Source organism: Coregonus clupeaformis, chromosome 15, assembly GCF_020615455.1.
Source record: "Coregonus clupeaformis isolate EN_2021a chromosome 15, ASM2061545v1, whole genome shotgun sequence".
Classification (NCBI taxonomy): domain Eukaryota; kingdom Metazoa; phylum Chordata; class Actinopteri; order Salmoniformes; family Salmonidae; genus Coregonus; species Coregonus clupeaformis.
In genome coordinates, this window is record NC_059206.1 from 56,432,347 (window position 1) to 56,452,683 (window position 20,337).

General features: G+C 41.9%; 1 protein-coding gene across 1 annotated transcript in view; it reads left to right on the plus strand.

The window, feature by feature from the left end:
* Positions 1 to 20,337, plus strand: part of LOC121583528 (tyrosine-protein phosphatase non-receptor type 13-like) — a 150,176-nt gene that overhangs the window by 107,106 nt on the left and 22,733 nt on the right. The window contains 1 exon segment of the mRNA XM_045225454.1: positions 19,957 to 20,042. Coding sequence (XP_045081389.1) covers positions 19,957 to 20,042 — 86 coding nt within the window.

Below are 20,337 nucleotides of genomic sequence, written 5' to 3' on the forward strand. Positions count from 1 at the left end.
ACGTTTTGCCTGTTTGATTGCGTTACGGTGGGAATAACTACACTGTTTGTATTCAACCATATTCCCAGTCACCTTGCCATGGTTAAATGCGGTGGTTCGCGCTTTCAGTTTTCATCAATCCACGGTTTCTGGTTTGATTAGGTTTTAATATTCACAGTGGGAACAACATTCCCTATACACTTCCTGATGAACTCCGTCACTGTGTCTGTGTATACGTCAATGTTATTCTCAGGGGACTACCAGGAACATATCCCAGTCCGCGTGATCAAAAAAATCTTGAAGCATGGATTCCGATAGGTCAGACCAGTGTTGAATAGACCTTAGCATGGGTACTTCCTGTTTGAGTTTCTGCCTATAGGAAGGGAGGAGCGAAATGGAGTCGTGATCTGATTTGCCGAAGGAAGGGCGGGCGAGGGCCTTGTAGCCATCATGGAAGGGGGAGTAAGAGTGGTTGAGCGTTTTAGCAGCATGAGTACTACAGTTAAAGTGTTGCTAGATTTCGTTAGCATTTTCCTCAAATTTGCTTTGTTAAAATCCCCAGTTACAATAAATGTGGCCTCAGGAATGTGGTTTCCAGTTTGCACAAAGTCCAGTGTAGTTCCTTGAGGGCCGTCATGGTATCGGCTTGAGGGGGAATATACACGGTTGTGACTATAACAGAAGAGAATTCTCTTGGGAGGTAATACGGTCGGCATTTGATTGTGTGGTATTCTAATTCGGGTGAACAAAAGTTGTGCGCGGCTCCTGAATTGGACTAGAAGTCAGCTCTGAATACCTCTTCCTCTGCTGGCAGCGTCTTGGAGCAGCCTCTGGGTTATGTTCAATTGCCCTGGGGGGTACGAACAAAGGATCCAATTCAGGAAAGCCGTATTCCTGGTCGTAATGCTGGTGAGTTTCCGCCACTCTGATATCCAAAAGCTCTTTCCGGCTGTATGTAAAAACTCAAAAAATGTTCTGGGCTAATAATGTAAGAAATAACACTGAAAAAAACAAAATACTGCAAAGTTGCTTAGGTGCTAGAAGCAGAGCTTCCGTGTCTGTCGGGACCATCTTACATACAACACCCGTTCTGCCAGTCACATTCTGTTAAAGGTCCCTAAAGCACACACATCCCTGGGTCGCTCCTCTTTTCAGTTCGCTGCAGTTAGCGACTGGAACGAGCTGCAAAAAAACACTCAAACTGGACAGTTTTATCTCTATCTCTTCATTCAAAGACTCAATCATGGCCACTCTTACTGACACTTGTGGCTGCGTCGCGTGATGTATTGTTGTCTCTACCTTTGTGCTGTTGTCTGTGCCCAATAATGTTTGTACCATGTTTTGTGCTTCTACCATGTTTTACTGCTTCCATGTTGTGTTGCTACCATGTTGTTGTCATGTGTTGCTACCATGCTGTGTTGTCATGTATTTCTACCATGCTGTGTTGTCATGTATTGCTGCCATGATGTGTTGTTGTCTTAGGTCTCTCTTTATGTTGTGTTGTGGTGTCTCTGTTGTCGTAATGTGTGTTTTGTCCATCATATATTTTTTTATCCCCCATCCCCGTTGGAGGCCTTTTGGTAGGCCGTCATTGTAAATAAGAATTTGTTCTTAACTGACTTGCCTAGTTAAAATAAAGGTTAAATAAATAAAAAGTAGGCCAAGGGGTAAACAAAAATGTGCACAGGGAGACTGAAACAACTCTTCTGCAAGGTTCGTAATGATCTGTCACCCTCCCGAGGGGAGGGCAGGCCTAAATACTCTTGCCTTATCTGTTCACTGTTTGACCCTTCCATGCCCGGTGCCAAGACAAATCAAGGCTGAGACCTGGGAGTTGAATAGAATATACATTTGAAACATCTTAATCGCTTAAGGACATCCATGGCCGATTTTATGAATCAGGGGCCAAGATACCAATCCTCCAGAAATGACAGAACAAATAATGCAACAAATATTGTGGTTAAACTCAAATAAACTAATTGATTTAAAAAAGTATAATCTTCGTAAATGATATCATAGGTAGGACTGGTGGAGTTATGTCGCACATGCAGCTAACAAAAACATATGGAAATGTCTGCTCTACCCAAAATTACAACCAAATAATTGCAGCATTACCGCAAACATGGAAAAGGAAAGTGGAAGGGAGAAAAAGTAAGGAACTTGTCTGTCGGCCCTGCATTAAAGAACATAATTGGTTAAAGAAAATTGTGATTAATAAAAAAGTATACCAGTTTCATTTAAGGACAAAAGGATTGACAGCCGTCCCATATAGATTGCAAAATAGTTGGGAAGAGATTTTTGACATACCGATTTCATGGCATAGTGTTTATGAACTGATGCGCAAAACGACGCCGGATTCAAAACTTAGAATTGTTCAATTTAAATTAGTATATAAAATTATTGCGACCAATAGAATGTTATTTATATGGGGGATACAATCTTCCCAGCTCTGCAGATTTTGCTGCGAAAAGACAGAATCATTAGATCATTTGTTTTGGTACTGTCCATTTGTAGCTTGTTTTTGGACACAGGTCCAGGAATGGCTAAAGGATTGCAATATTTACCTGGAGCTAACCCTGCAGATAGCACTACTGGGTGATCTGAAAAGTCATAGTCAATCGATCAATAATATAATAATACTTTTAGAAAAAAAAGTATTTTCAATTTACAATCTGTAGAAACAATGAGAATAGAAGTGATCAGAACTTTTGTAAAACATCACAGTACAGTTGAAAAATATATGGCAAATAGAAATCCAATATGTATGGTGTTGAATGGAGTTGAAGGATGGGACTAATAACAACTAATAACAACTAATAACAACAAAATAACTCATGTAAAGCATACTGTGTCCATAATAAGTATATAGGTTATAGGTTGAGAGCTTTTGTGAAAGAGCACAGTTAGAAAGATATGGCATATAGAAGCAAACCGGATGGACATCATGAAAATGATCGGCGAGGTTGAGGGTAGAGGAAGTTCATGAGTTAACAACAAACCAAATATAATTATTGTAAAATTGACTGTGTCCATAAAATGTATATAGTATGTATAAGCTGGAAGTAGAGGCCTAAGTATTGTTGTTCACTAGTTTACTCCAATTAGGGAAGGGGTGGTGGGGTTGGAAAGTAATAAAGGGAAATATATTTTTAAAAAGGATATGTATGTATGTATGTATGTATGTGCATGTGTATATACAGTGGGGGAAAAAAGTATTTAGTCAGCCACCAATTGTGCAAGTTCTCCCACTTAAAAGGATGAGAGAGGCCTGTAATTTTCATCATAGGTACACGTCAACTATGACAGACAAATTGAGAAAAAAAAAACAGAATCACATTGTAGGATTTTTTATGAATTTATTTGCAAATTATGGTGGAAAATAAGTATTTGGTCACCTACAAACAAGCAAGATTTCTGGCTCTCACAGATCTGTAACTTCTTCTTTAAGAGGCTCCTCTGTCCCCCACTCGTTACCTGTATTAATGGCACCTGTTTGAACTTGTTATCAGTATAAAAGACACCTGTCTACAACCTCAAACAGTCACACTCCAAACTCCACTATGGCCAAGACCAAAGAGCTGTCAAAGGACACCAGAAACAAAATTGTAGACCTGCATCAGGCTGGGAAGACTGAATCTGCAATAGGTAAGCAGCTTGGTTTGAAGAAATCAACTGTGGGCGCAATTATTAGGAAATGGAAGACATACAAGACCGTGATAATCTCCCTCGATCTGGGGCTCCACGCAAGATCTCACCCCGTGGGGTCAAAATGATCACAAGAACGGTGGGCTAAAATCCCAGAACCACACGGGGGGACCTAGTGAATGACCCGCAGAGAGCTGGGACCAAAGTAACAAAGCCTACCATCAGTAACACACTACGCCGCCAGGGACTCAAATCCTGCAGTGCTAGACGTGTCCCCCTGCTTAAGCCAGTACATGTCCAGGCCCGTCTGAAGTTTGCTAGAGTGCATTTGGATGATCCAGAAGAGGATTGGGAGAATGTCATATGGTCAGATGAAATCAAAATATAACTTTTTGGTAAAAACTCAACTCGTCGTGTTTGGAGGACAAAGAACGCTGAGTTGTATCCAAAGAACACCATACCTACTGTGAAGCATGGGGGTGGAAACATCATGCTTTGGGGCTGTTTATCTGCAAAGGGACCAGGACGGCTGATCCATGTAAAGGAAAGAATGAATGGGGCCATGTATCGTGTGATTTTGAGTGAAAACCTCCTTCCATCAGCAAGGGCATTGAAGATGAAACGTGGCTGGGTCTTTCAGCATGACAATGATCCCAAACACACCGCCCGGGCAACGAAGGAGTGGCTTCGTAAGAAGCATTTCAAGGTCCTGGAGTGGCCTAACCAGTCTCCAGATCTCAACCCCATAGAAAATCTTTGGAGGGAGTTGAAAGTCCGTGTTGCCCAGCGACAGCCCCAAAACATCACTGCTCTAGAGGAGATCTGCATGGAGGAATGGGCCAAAATACATTACATTTACGTCATTTAGCAGACGCTCTTATCCAGAGCGACTTACAGTTAGTGAATACATATTATTATTCATACTGGCCCCCCCCCATGAATCGAACCCACAACCCTGGCGTTGCAAACGCCATGCTCTATCAACTGAGCTACATCCCTGCAGGCCATTCCCTCCCCTACCCTGGACGACGCTGGGCCAATTGTGCGCCGCCCATGAGTCTACCGGTCGCGGCCGGCTGCGACAGAGCCTGGATTCGAACCAGGATCTCTAGTGGCACAGCTGGCACTGCGATGCAGTGCCTTAGACCACTGCGCCATACCAGCAACAGTGTGTCAAATCTGTTTTTTCCTCATTTTGTCTGTCATAGCTGACGTGTACCTATGATGAAAATTACAGGCCTCTCTCATCTTTTTAAGTGGGAGAACTTGCACAATTGGTGGCTGACTAAATACTTTTTTCCCCCACTGTATGTATGTATGTATATACAGTGGGGAGAACAAGTATTTGATACACTGCCGATTTTGCAGGTTTTCCTACTTACAAAGCATGTAGAGGTGTGTAATTTGTATCATAGGTACACTTCAACTGTGAGAGACGAAATCTAAAACAAAAATGCAGAAAATCACATTGTATGATTTTTAAGTAATTAATTTGCATTTTATTGCATGACATAAGTATTTGATACATCAGAAAAGCAGAACTTAATATTTGGTACAGAAACCTTTGTTTGCAATTACAGAGATCATACGTTTCCTGTAGGTCTTGACCAGGTTTGCACACACTGCAGCAGGGATTTTGGCCCACTCCTCCATACAGACCTTCTCCAGATCCTTCAGGTTTCGGGGCTGTCGCTGGGCAATACGGACTTTTAGCTCCCTCCAAATATGTTCTATTGGGTTCAGGTCTGGAGACTGGCTAGGCCACTCCAGGACCTTGAGATGCTTCTTACGGAGCCACTCCTTAGTTGCCCTGGCTGTGTGTTTCGGGTCGTTGTCATGCTGGAAGACCCAGCCACGACCCATCTTCAATGCTCTTACTGAGGGAAGGAGGTTGTTGGCCAAGATCTCGCGATACAGTCGTCCTGTCACCTTTGCAGAAAAGCATCCCCAAAGAATGATGTTTCCACCTCCATGCTTCACGGTTGGGATGGTGTTCTTGGGGTTGTACTCAGCCGTCTTCTTCCTCCAAACACAGCGAGTGGAGTTTAGACCAAAAAGCTCAATTTTTGTCTCATCAGACCACATGACCTTCTCCCATTCCTCCTCTGGATCATCCAGATGGTCATTGGCAAACTTCAGATTGTCCTGGACATGCGCTGGCTTGAGCAGGGGGACCTTGCGTGCGCTGCAGGATTTTAATCCATGACGGCGTAGTGTGTTACTAATGGTTTTCTTTGAGACTGTGGTCCCAGCTCTCTTCAGGTCATTGACCAGGTCGTGCCGTGTAGTTCTGTGCTGATCCCTCACCTTCCTCATGATCATTGATGCCCCACGAGGTGAGATCTTGCATGGAGCCCCAGACCGAGGGTGATTGACCATCATCTTGAACTTCTTCCATTTTCTAATAATTGCAGTTGTTGCCTTCTCACCAAGCTGCTTGCCTATTGTCCTGTAGCCCATCCCAGCCTTGTGCAGGTCTACAATTTTATCCCTGATGTCCTTACACAGCTCTCTGGCCTTGGCCATTGTGGAGAGGTTGGAGTCTGTTTGATTGAGTGTGTAGACAGGTGTCTTTTATACAGGTAACAAGTTCAAACAGGTGCAGTTAATACAGGTAATGAGTGGAGAACAGGAGGGCTTCTTAAAGAAAAACTAATAGGTCTGTGAGAGCCGGAATTCTTACTGTTTGGTGGGTGATCAAATACTTATGTCATGCAATAAAATGCTAATTAATTACTTAAAAATCATACAATGTGATTTTCTGGATTTTTGTTTTAGATTCCGTCTCTCACAGTTGAAGTGTACCTATGATAAAAAATTACAGGCCTCTACATGCTTTGTAAGTAGGAAAACCTGCAAAATCGGCAGTGTATCAAATACTTGTTCTCCCCACTGTATATATATACAGTGGGGAAAAAAAGTATTTAGTCAGCCACCAATTGTGCAAGTTCTCCCACTTAAAAGATGAGAGAGGCCTGTAATTTTCATCATAGGTACACGTCAACTATGACAGACAAATTGAGGAAAAAAATCCAGAAAATCACATTGTAGGATTTTTAATGAATTTATTTGCAAATTATGGTGGAAAATAAGTATTTGGTCACCTACAAACAAGCAAGATTTCTGGCTCTCACAGACCTGTAACGTCTTCTTTAAGAGGCTCCTCTGTCCTCCACTTGTTACCTGTATTAATGGCACCTGTTTGAACTTGTTATCAGTATAAAAGACACCTGTTCACAACATCAAACAGTCACACTCCAAACTCCACTATGGCGAAGACCAAAGAGCTGTCAAAGGACACCAGAAACAAAATTGTAGACCTGCACCAGGCTGGGAAGACTGAATCTGCAATAGGTAAGCAGCTTGGTTTGAAGAAATCAACTGTGGGAGCAATTATTAGGAAATGGAAGACATACAAGACCACTGATAATCTCCCTCGATCTGGGGCTCCACGCAAGATCTCACCCCGTGGGGTCAAAATGATCACAAGAACGGTGAGCAAAAATCCCAGAACCACACGGGGGGACCTAGTGAATGACCTGCAGAGAGCTGGGACCAAAGTAACAAAGCCTACCATCAGTAACACACTACGCCGCCAGGGCCTCAAATCCTGCAGTGCCAGACGTGTCCCCCTGCTTAAGCCAGTACATGTCCAGGCCCGTCTGAAGTTTGCTAGAGTGCATTTGGATGATCCAGAAGAGGATTGGGAGAATGTCATATGAAACCAAAATAGAACTTTTTGGTAAAAACTCAACTCGTCGTGTTTGGAGGACAAAGAATGCTGAGTTGCATACAAAAACACCATACCTACTGTGAAGCATGGGGGTGGAAACATCATGCTTTGGGGCTGTTTTTCTGCAAAGGGACCAGGACGACTGATCCGTGTAAAGGAAAGAATGAATGGGGCCATGTATCGTGAGATTTTGAGTGAAAACCTCCTTCCGTCAGGAAGGGCATTGAAGATGAAACGTGGCTGGTTCTTTCAGCATGACAATGATCCCAAACACACCGCCCGGGCAACGAAGGAGTGGCTTTCGCACGAAGCATTTCAAGGTCCTGGAGTGGCCTAGCCAGTCTCCAGATCTCAACCCCATAGAAAATCTTTGGAGGGAGTTGAAAGTCTGTGTTGCCCAGCGACAGCCCCAAAACATCACTGCTCTAGAGGAGATCTGCATGGAGGAATGGGCCAAAATACCAGCAACAGTGTGTGACAACCTTGTGAAGACTTACAGAAAACGTTTGACCTGTGTCATTGCCAACAAAGGGTATATAACAAACTATTGAGAAACTTTTGTTATTGACCAAATACTTATTTTTCACCATAATTTGCAAATAAATTCATAAAAAATCCTACAATGTGATTTTCTGGATTTTTTTTCCTCATTTTGTCTGTCCTAGTTGACTTGTACCTATGATGAAAATTACAGGCCTCTCTCATCTTTTTAAGTGGGAGAACTTGCACAATTGGTGGCTGACTAAATACTTTTTTTCCCCACTGTATATATGTGTGTGTGTGTGTATATATATATATATATATATATATATCAGAGGTGGGTAGTAACGAGTTACATTTACTCCGTTACATTTACTTGAGTAAGTTTTTGAAAAAAGTATACTTCTAGGAGTAGTTCTAAAACACTATACTTTTTACTTTTACTTGAGTAGATTTGTGAAGAAGAAACTGTACTCTTACTCCGCTACATTAGGCTACAATGAGGTCGTTACTTTTATTTTTACCTCTTTGGTATTCTACGCGTCATTGTCCCACGGCATACGCCTTATTTTAATGTTTTATTTTGACAGAGAGAGAGACTTCCGCTAAGGCTCTACCACGTGACTGTGTTTCACCAATCAAACGTAGTTGTGCAGTCTCGTCACGTTACCATACTCAATCTCAGCGGCGGGACGGGTTAGCTTTACAGTCGTAGCAACACAAAAATGTCAGAATTAGCCGTCGGCAATGCAGACACAGACGAGGAGGAACACTCGCACCCCTGGCCTCATATTGAAAGCATGTTTACCTTAGTAAAAGTGCAGCTACATTATGTGGTGTCTTCTGTGTCTACCAAAACAAACTGACATTTCAGCATTCAAGAACTCAACATCTAACTAGAGGAAACATGTAGCGGTAAGTTTCCTAAATTAGTTTTTTTTTGCTGTGGATAGGCGAATGTTTGTCTTTTAGGTTACATATGTTTTAAACATTTTCTCTCTCTCTCTCTCTCTTATATATATATATATATATATATATATATATATATATATATATATATATATCCAAAATTGATGTAATAAGTCTCTTTTAATGTCTTGATCTCCCTGTGCCTCACAGATTTGTTTTTATCCACAGAGGGTTCACCCCAACAAACTGGCAAAGTACACAGACTTACTAAAGAACCACAGAAAGCGTAAGTCCTCCTCTTCCAGTGATACTCTTGTGAAAAATGCAAAAATCACAGCCTTCGCTGCCCCAGGGCGGGTAACACAAGCAACGCTTGACAAGCTGATGCTAAATTTTGTATGTGAGGCCAACCAACCATTTTCTGTGGTTGAGACGCCATCCTTCAAGACATTGATAGAAACCTTGCAACCTCATACAGTAATGACAAGGAAAACATTATGCACAAGAATACAAGAAGCTGCAAAACACAAGAAGAGCATAATCATCAAAAAGCTGAGTGCTGTGAACTATGTTGCTACCACAACAGACTGCTGGTCTGCCAGACAACGTAGCTACTTAGGTGTCACCTGTCACTGGATAGACAACACCTCACTGGAGAGGCACTCCGCTGCATTGGCTTGTAGACCTGTCAAAGGCTCGCACACGTTTGATGTCCTTGCTGCTGCATTAGAGGAAATACATTCTGAGTACCACATCAGGGAAAAAGTGACCAGGACGACAACAGACAGTGGCTCAAACTTCCTGAAGGCCTTTCGATTATATGGTGAGGAGAAAGAGGAGGAAGCCATCAATGTACAAGAGGAGAGTGACTCCACCCTTGATGATGCAACAGAATATCAGAGTGAGTCAGAGGTGGAGTATCAAGATGTGTCTGCTATTATGGATGACAACACAGGCCTTGAGTACCAACTTCCAAGGCACCAAAAGTGTGCATGCCATCTCCTCAATCTTATATCCACAGTTGATGCCACTGCTGCAGGAGGAGCTGCAAACGAAACCTACAAGAGGCTGTCTCGGTCTGCTTTTGCAAAATGTCATGCTCTTTGGAATAAAACCAGCAGGTCAACCATGGCTCATGAAACAGTGGAACGTGAATGCAAGCTGCAGTTTCTCCGACCCAATCAGACACGCTGGAGCTCCCTGTTCCTCGCTGTAGAAAGGATTGTGCGCATTCACCGAGAGCAAGGAGAACAAGCAATTCGCAATGTCTGCACAGCATTAAAGATAAAGATGTAAGTTGACAAAATGTATATTTTGTTTTTAAAGAATAATAAAAATAAATAAGCCTTGCTGATTAATGGGTGAATCCACTTGTCTCAAGTAACTAAGTTTTCTTTGCATGGTGGTGTGACAATTGTGGATGACTTGAATGAAATAATTTAACTAATTTATTTTATTTTTATTTATTTGTGTATTTAACATGTACAATGCATAATAAAGACATTGTACAAGAAATAGCTATAAGTAATTTTTTTATCGTTACATCTTTTATAGGTTCAATCCAGCTGAAATTGGGTTTTTGGTCGAGTATGCTGCTGTGATGAAGCCTGTTGCCATGGCCCTTAATATCCTCCAAGGGGAATCATATGTGCATATGGGCCTCCTGCTGCCAACACTTTACCAGTTGCGGGACAAGCTGAAGAAGTTGGAGTCAACTTGCAAAATGTGTACACCTCTTGTTCACGCCCTGCAGCAAGGGATCCAGAAACGTTTTGGAGACGTCATGAAAGAGCCTGAGCTGATTGCAGCAGCAATACTCCTACCAAGATTCAGAACATCCTGGACCACAGAGGAGAACATCTTAAATGCTGGTAAATATACTTGTTTATCAATTCAAATGTGAACCAGTAGACATTGACCTATATAACTCTGTATAATGTTACTGTCATTTAGGGTTATAGTGTGTCAGTGACAAACCACAGGGTGGCAATATAGTTAGAAGCTCAGGTAGCTTTTAATGTCAAACATCAGCAGCTTGACAGCCTATACAGTAGAAGGGTAAGAATAATGTGCAGACTTAATTCGTTTGAAAAACGATTTATCTTGCCCTAAAACCCACAGGCCTTGACTACATCAGAAATCACCTAGACACCGACTTGGATGATGTCACCAGCGCAAACAGCGGCCTCTCTGATGAAGACGACTTCTTTGCATCCATGGAGTTGGGAAAATCACAAGTAGGAGAGCTGGAGAGGTACCTTTCATGTCTGTCCCCTGCAGGTATGGATCTACTCCACACCTTTCCTCGCATCAAGAAGCTGTCACTCAAAGTCAACACAGGTCTTCCTGCATCTGCAGCCTGTGAGAGACTTTTCAGTCATGCAGGACTCCTGTTCACTGCTAAACGATCACAGCTTCACAGAAAGAACCTTGAGAGCCAGCTACTGTTGAAGCTTAATAGTGACATCACTGAGTGATTATTTGGTGAAATAGTTTCTTTCTGCATGTTTTGACACACACACACACACACACACACACACACACTCCCACTCCCAGTGGGGTCTTCAATATAAAAGGGTTTTCATGTTACTGTGCCAAAGAGTTCCTGGAGTGTTGACTCCAGTCAACCAGTCAAAGGGCCAGTGTCAGCCTAAAGGTTAGAATATTGCCAAATCTGTTGTCTGTCTGTGGGAGTCTAGATTGGGGAAGCTGCTCCTCTCTCAGCTGCTTTTGAGGTGCTTTGAGCAAAGCGTTTAATCCCCTTAACTGTGTAATGGCTGTGCTAGAGAGCGCAGAGCTATGAATGTATAACTCCATTGTAAAGACACATCATACATGCTTTATGCTGCTTATCTTGGGGGGGGTGACTTTTTTTGTTAGATATTGGAACTGGAAGTAAACATAATGCCCCATCTACAACTACATCACTCTCCTCTGATGCCTTTTAGAGAACATGCATTCAGCTTAATTTGTGTTCTGGGATACTAGGCCTGCAATATTGTTTTATTTGGCCATCTATCATGGACTGGTGCTTTTTCAGGTGATGTGTACTGCTGCTCTTTTCCTCTGCTCAGTGAGATGTGCAGTGTGGCCTAATCACAGATCAGAGTATTCATTTCTAGGCACACAGAAAAAGGGCTGTTGCTTGCCATGCAATACAAAGGTACTGAGTAGGCCTAATCAACACCTATTGATTATTTTACGTTGACCGCTTCCTTCTGGTGTGCAGTTTTCTGTTCAGCATGCCTGGTATGAAATGTTTGTGTGTTTCCTTCTGTTGTTCTGTCACAGTGGAGACACTGTGGAGACACACACACACACAGTTTATGAGAGTTTATGGGCTGCCTCGTTCTATTTCTGCCTGGTAAAAAAGTATAAAGGTTTGGAAATTTGTGTTACTTGTGCTTATTTATTTTTTATTTATTTTTATTTTATTTTTTAAGTACTTGAATTTACCTGAATTATTTTAATTTAAGCTATTTTGTAATTCATTTTAATTTATTTTATTGATTGGATGAACTATAATTTGCGTAAAGATGATTATTTTGTATTTTTGTCTGTCTGATCGTTGTCTTGTGTTAAAAAATAAATCAGACGTTACTCAACAGTTACTCAGTACTTGAGTAGTTTTTTCACCAAGTACTTTTTTACTCTTACTCAAGTAATTATTTGGATGACTACTTTTTACTTTTACTTGAGTCATATTATTCTGAAGTAACAGTACTTTTACTTGAGTACAATTTTTGGCTACTCTACCCACCTCTGAGAATATATATATATATATATATATATATATATATATATATATATATATATATATATACAGTTGAAGTCGGAAGTTTACATACACCTTAGCCAAATACGTTTCAACTAAGTTTTTCACAATTCCTGACATTTAATCATAGTATTAATTCCCTGTCTTAGGTCAGTTAGGATCACCACTTTGTTTTAAGAATGTGAAATGTCAGAATAATGGTAGAGAGAATGATTTATTTCAGCTTTTATTTCTTTCATCACATTCCCAGTGGGTCAGAAGTTTACATACACTCAATTATTATTTGGTAGCATTGCCTTTAAATTGTTTAACTTGGGTCAAACGTTTTGGGTAGCCTTCCACAAGCTTCCCACAATAAGTTGGGTGAATTTTGGCCCATTCCTCCTGACAGAGCTGGTGTAACTGAGTCAGGTTTGTAGGCCTCCTTGCTCGCACAAGCATTATCAGTTCTGCCCACATATCTTCTATTGGATTGAGGTCACGGCCTTGTGATGGCCACTCCAATACCTTGACTTTGTTGTCCTTAAGCCATTTTTGCCACAACTTCGGAAGTATGCTTGGGGTCATGGTCCATTTGGAAGACCCATTTGCAACCAAGCTTTAACTTCCTGACTGATGTCTTGAGATGTTGCTTCAATATATCCACATAATTTTCCTTCCTCATGATGCCATCTATTTTGTGAAGTGCACCAGTCCATCCTGCAGCAAAGCACCCCCACAGCATGATGCTGCCACCCCGGTGCTTCACGGTTGGGATTGTGTTCTTCGGCTTGCAAGCAGCCCCTTTTTCCTCCAAACATTACAATGGTCATTATGGCCAAACAGTTATATTTTTGTTTCATCAGACCAGAGGACATTTCTCCAAAAATAACGATCTTTGTCCGCATGTGCAGTTGCAAACCGTAGTCTGGCTTTTTTATGGCGGTTTTGGAGCAGTGGCTTCTTCCTTGATGAGCGGCCTTTCAGGTTATGTTGATATAGGACTCATTTTAATGTGGATATAGATATTTCTGTACATGTTTCCTCCAGCATCTTCACAAGGTCCTTTGCTGTTGTTCTGGGGTTGATTTGCACTTTTCGCACCAAAGTACGTTCATCTCTAGGAGACAGAACGTGTCTCCTTCCTGAGCGGTATGACGGCTGCGTGATCCCATGGTGTTTATACTTGCGTACTATTGTTTGTACAGATGAACGTGGTACCTTCAGGCGTTTGGAAATTGCTCCTAAGGATGAACCAGACTTGTGGAGGTCAAAAAAAAAAAATCTGAGGTCTTGGTTGATTTTTTTTTTTTTTTACCCATGATGTCAAGCAAAGAGGCACTGAGTTTGAAGGTAGGCCTTGAAATACATCCACAGGTACACCTCCAATTGACTCAAATTATGTCAATTAGCCTATCAGAAGCTTCTAAAGCCATGACATCGTTTTCTGGAATTTTCCAAGCTGTTTAAAGTCACAGTCAACTTGGTGTATGTAAACTTCTGACCCACTGGAATTGTGATACAGTGAATTATAAGTAAAATAATCTGTCTGTAAACAATTGTTGGAAAAATTATGTGTCATGCACAAAGTAGATATCATAACCGACTTGCCAAAACTTTAGTTTGTTAACAAGAAATTTGTGGAGTGGTTGAAAAAACTAGTTTGATTGACTCCAACCTAAGTGTATGTAAACTTCCGACTTCAACTGTATATGCGAGAAAAAAAACATATGGGGGATTGGAAGTGATGCAGACAATTACATTGATGGAAGTTACAATCTATCTGCAATATTAAAGCTGACCTACCCCCCCCAAAAAAAAAACTCTGACATTAGAGAGGGTACATAGAGGCCAAATCCCAATAGGGAATAATCGTCATAAAATAGCATTCTAACAATATGTCATATGTTCCATATTGCTTCACTCGCAAGAATATAAAGCTTACTGGAAACCCCATTCTTAGTCAATCTGTAAAGGTATGGAATGATGTTCAGGAGACATCTTTGTCCCCCCATACCCTATTTACACTCAATAGTACTCTTCCAATAGGTCTGAGACACCCAGCTTTCGGGGCTGGGCACAGAATGGTATAAAGATTGAGGATTTATATCAATGTTCTCGTTTGAGGAGCTCAGGAATGCTTATCAGATTCCAGCCACACATTTATTTATTTTATATCTGCAGGTGCGACATTTCATACAGACCAATCAGGGAGGCTCACTAGGTAGGCCCAAACAGTCATCACTCAAATCTCTTTTGCTCAAACCAAACATTAGCAAAGACATATCACAAACATATACAGTCAGGGAAAAAAGTATTTGATCCCCTGCTGATTTTGTACGTTTGCCCACTGACAAAGACATGATCAGTCTATAATTTTAATGGTAGGTTTATTTGAACAGTGAGAGACAGAATAACAACAACAAAATCCAGAAAAACGCATGTCAAAAATGTTATACATTGATTTGCATTTTAATGAGGGAAATAAGTATTTGACCCCTCTGCAAAACATGACTTAGTACTTGGTGGCAAAACCCTTGTTGGCAATCACAGAGGTCAGACGTTTCTTGTAGTTGGCCACCAGGTTTTCACACATCTCAGGAGGGATTTTGTCCCACTCCTCTTTGCAGATCTTCTCCAAGTCATTAAGGTTTCGAGGCTGACGTTTGGCAACTTGAACCTTCAGCTCCCTCCACAGATTTTCTATGGGATAAGGTCTGGAGACTGGCTAGGCCACTCCAGGACCTTAATGTGCTTCTTCTTGAGCCACTCCTTTGTTGCCTTGGCCGTGTGTTTTGGGTCATTGTCATGCTGGAATACCCATCCACGACCGATTTTCAATGTCCTGGCTGAGGGAAGGAGGTTCTCACCCAAGTACATGGCCCCGTCCATCGTCCCTTTGTTGCGGTGAAGTTGTCCTGTCCACTTAGCAGAAAAACACCCCCAAAGCATAATGTTTCCACCTCCATGTTTGACGGAGGGGATGGTGTTCTTGGGGTCATAGGCAGCATTCCTCCTCCTCCAAACACGACGAGTTGAGTTGATGCCAAAGAGCTCCATTTTGGTCTCATCTGACCACAACACTTTCACCCAGTTCTCCTCTGAATCATTCAGATGTTCATTGACAAACTTCAGACGGCCCTGTATATGTGCTTTCTTGAGCAGGGGGACCTTGCGGGCACTGCAGGATTTCAGTCCTTCACGGCGTAGTGTGTTACCAATTGTTTTCTTGGTGACTATGGTCCCAGCTGCCTTGAGATCATTGACAAGATACTCCTGTGTAGTTCTGGGCTGATTCCTCACCGTTCTCATGATCATTGCAACTCCACGAGTTGAGATCTTGCATGGAGACCCAGGCCGAGGGAGATTGACAGTTTTTTTGTGTTTCTTCCATTTGTGAATAATCCCAACTGTTGTCACCTTCTCACCAAGCTGCTTGGCGATGGTCTTGTAGCCCATTCCAGCCTTGTGTAGGTCTACAATCTTGTCCCTGACATCCTTGGAGAGCTATTTGGTCTTGGCCATGGTGGAGAGTTTGGAATCTGATTGATTGATTGCTTCTGTGGACAGGTGTCTTTTATACACGTAACAATCTGAGATTAGGAGAACTCCCTTTAAGAGTGTGCTCCTAATCTCAGCTCGTTACCTGTATAAAAGACACCTGGGAGCCAGAAATCTTTCTGATTGAGAGGGGGTCAAATACTTAATTCCCTCATTAAAATGCAAATCAATTTATAACATTTTTGACATGCGTTTTTCTGGATTTTTTTGTTGTTATACTGTCTCTCACTGTTCAAATAAACCTACCATTAAAATTATAGACTGATCATTTCTTTGTCAGTGGGCAAACGTACAAAATCAGCAGGGGATCAAATACTTTTTTCCCTCACTGTAGCGCAGGATTCACAATCAATAGGAGGTGAACAGCACCTGGTGCTGAAACAATAGCTAACTTGTTGTGCAAGTGGCGCACAGCAACAGATGGATAAAAACTACACCCGTCGAATAATTAATTTCAACAATTATCTTCATTTTAATTTGACTTTACCAACAACAAGAGGGCTTAATTGGAGTCTATTTCTTCCAAGCCTTATATATAATTTTACATTACATTTACGTCATTTAGCAGACGCTCTTATCCAGAGCGACTTACAAATTGGTGCATTCACCTTATAGCCAGTGGGATAACCACTTTACAATTGTTTTTATTTTTTTATTTTTGTCCTTTAAAAAACGATTTTATTTATTTATTTTTCATTTATTTTATTTTTTAATAATTTTTTTTTTGGGGGGGGGGGGTAGAAGGATTACTTTATCCTATCCCAGGTATTCCTTAAAGAGGTGGGGTTTCAAATGTCTCCGGAAGGGGGTGAGTGACTCCGCTGTCCTGGCGTCGTGAGGGAGCTTGTTCCACCATTGGGGTGCCAGAGCAGCGAACAGTTTTGACTGGGCTGAGCGGGAACCATGCTTCCGCAGAGGAAGGGAGCCAGCAGGCCAGAGGTGGATGAACGCAATGCCCTCGTTTGGGTGTAGGGACTGATCAGAGCCTGAAGGTACGGAGGTGCCGTTCCCCTCACAGCTCCATAGGCAAGCACCATGGTCTTGTAGCAGATGCAGGCTTCAACTGGAAGCCAGTGGAGTGTGCGGAGGAGCGGGGTGACGTGATAGAACTTGGGAAGGTTGAACACCAGACGGGCTGCGGCATTCTGGATGAGTTGTAGGGGTTTAATGGCACAGGCAGGGAGCCCAGCCAACAGCGAGTTGCAGTAATCCAGACGGGAGATGACAAGTGCCTGGATTAGGACCTGTGCCGCTTCCTGTGTAAGGCAGGGTCGTACTCTCCGAACTCTAATAACTTTAGCCAGTTTGTATGTGGCTTAACATGTGGGATGTTTTAATTAGGCCTACTTACAATGGCAACTGGCCCAAAATGTAGTATCCTACATAAAACAATAATTTAAAGATAAATATATGTCTGTGTCTGAATGTCTATCGGGACAGCATGAGACCTAAATAGCCCTGGATAAACACTCACAATAATGTTAGCATTTACAAAATAAAGTCATATAGGCTACTAAGTTACTTAATCAATGGGAAAAGTAGCATTTCCCCTCGGACACGATCTTGTGGATGTCGGGTGAGATGGATGTGTTTTTGATGTGCAGGCAGTCCTCGATTGACTTACTGTATATGAAAGCCGGTTCCTGACATAAGTCTTGATTGCAGGAAAAGGAGGTGTAAGTCGATGCAAACATTGTTAGTAAATATACACCTTACGGAATTGCGGGGACTGTGAATTAACACAAACATAGGCACAGACACATGCATACACACACACACGATAACATACGCACTATACACACAAACGTACACATGGATTTTATACTGTAGATATGTGGTAGTGGCGGAGTAGGGGCCTGAGGGCACACAGTGTGTTGTGAAATCTATAAATGTATTGTAATGTTTGTATGAACTGCCTTCATTTTTGCTGCCTTGACAACAGCTAATGGGATCCATAAAAAGTACAAATACAAATAGCAAGAGTCCCGTCGGTAACCACATAGTTGACCTTTTCGAATGACCACGCTGGGTAAACATTTCTTCCAGCTTTGTGAATATGATGTCCCCGGTTGTGTGTCCATCCAGGGGAATCAGTGCCAGGAGCTCTTCTTTAAAATAATTTCAGTTCTTAAAGATGTTCAAACGTTCATAGATCACCAGCAGGGTCAAATAATAATCACAGTGGTTGTAGAGGGTGCAACAGGTCAGCACCTCAGGAGTAAATTGGTTTTTCATAGACGAGCGGTAGGGAGGGAGGGAGGGGTCAATAACAGCGGGTCCGGGACAAGGTAGCACGTCCGGTGAAATGGTCAGGGTTCCATAGCCGCAGGCAGAACAGTTGAAACTGGAGCAGCAGCACGACAAGGTAGCACGTCTGGTTACAGGTAAGGATTCCATAGCCACAGGCAAAACAACAGAAACTGTATCAGCAGTACGACCAGGTGGACTAGGGACAGCCAGGAAGTCCTGAGGCATGGTCCTAGGGCTCAGGTCCTCCAGGAGGGAGGAAGGAAGGGGGAGAGTTAGGGAGAGAGGAAAATTTGAGGGAACATAAGTAAGTTCACACAGGACACCAGATAAGACAGGAGAATTACACCAGATATAACAGACTGACCCTAGCCCCCCGGCACATAGGAAGATCACAGCGAAAAGCCTGTCACGATGTGACATCACCCCTCCTACACACAATTGTGCTACTGTGCTACATCGGTGTCAATACCCTCATCAATAGCCAGGGGAAAATGCTCAGCCAGATTGAGCCCATCCAGAACAATCCTATGCACATCATCCGCCAGTGCATGGACGCAGAGGCTGGCTGTTGACGCAGACAGGGGCAGCTGTTTGACAGACGCAATTATGCTATCCATAAACTTGTCGGTAGCCATTTTCTCAAACTGTCACCATGCACTTTTTTAAATTCCTCCAAGTCTGTGTGAAGGGCATGTTGTGTTTGGTAGAACCCAGGATGCTTTTAGGGAAGCACTTGTGACCTTCTGTTGTTGAGTCAGGCCATGAAGGGTGATTCTGCTGCTGTGTGTCGCTAGTGGTTAAATGCTGTAAAACAGAGACGGGTACTCTATTACACATGACATGGGCCTGCCCTAAAATTTAAGAATGGAGACTAGAGATGGAAAGTATTTCACACAAAAAAATAAACAGCATGGAGCTAAGCACAGGCAAAATCATAGAGGAAAACCTGTCTCAGTCTGCTTTCCACCAGACACTGCGAGATTAATTCACCTTTCAGCGGGACAATAACCTACACTGGAGTTGCTTAACAAGAAGACAGTGAATGTTCCTGAGTGGCAGAGTTACAGTTTTGACTTAAATCTACTTGACAATCTGTGGCAAGTCCTGAAAATGGTTGTCTAGCAATGATCAACAACCAATTTGACAGAGCTTGAAGAACTTTTTAAAGAATAATGGGCAAATGTTGCACAATCCAGGTGTGGAAAGCTCTTAGAGACTTACCCAGAAAGACTCACAGCTGTAATCGCTGCCATAGGTGTTTCTACAAAGTATTGACTCAGGGGTGTGAATACTTATGCAAATGAAATATTTCTGTATTTCATTTTCAAAACATTTGCACAAAAAAAAATCAAAAAACATGTTTTCACTTTGTCATTATGGAGTATTGTGTGTAGATTGGTGAGATTTAAAAAAAATATACTTAATCAATTTTAAATTCAGGCTGTAACACAACAAATTGTGGAATAAGTCAATAATAATAATAATAAGGGGTGTGAATACTTTCTGAAGGCACTGTATGTTTTTGTTTTGTTTTTCCGTTTTTTTAATTGCTGTGCTTGTAAAATTGAATTTTTGACAGTCACATGAAAGATGTATTAAATGTTGTGAAAACAACATTTAATACCCCCCCCTCTTTTCCCTTCAGGGTTGGGAAACCAGTTTCTCCAGGCCAGAAGAGTATTTCATTTCTAAACAACGATGTCTGCCCTAAAGTTTCCACCAGCATGAACGGTACGTACATGGAAAAGATTAGAAAAGCCTACAAAATCGTTGATTTTATCCTTCTCATGTGTATATTATTATGTCACATAACTTACTGCAGACTTGTTTGATGTACAGTTGCGTGTGAAAGTCTACCCACCTCTTGCACAGTCTCCCACATTTTGCTGCCTTAAAGGGACATTTCACAATTTGGGAAACATGTTTTTCTTCTTTTGGCTCTATACTTCAAAAGTTTGGATTTGAAATCAAACAATGTAAAGTACAGACTGTTAGCTTTAATTTGAGGGTATTTTTATTAATATCG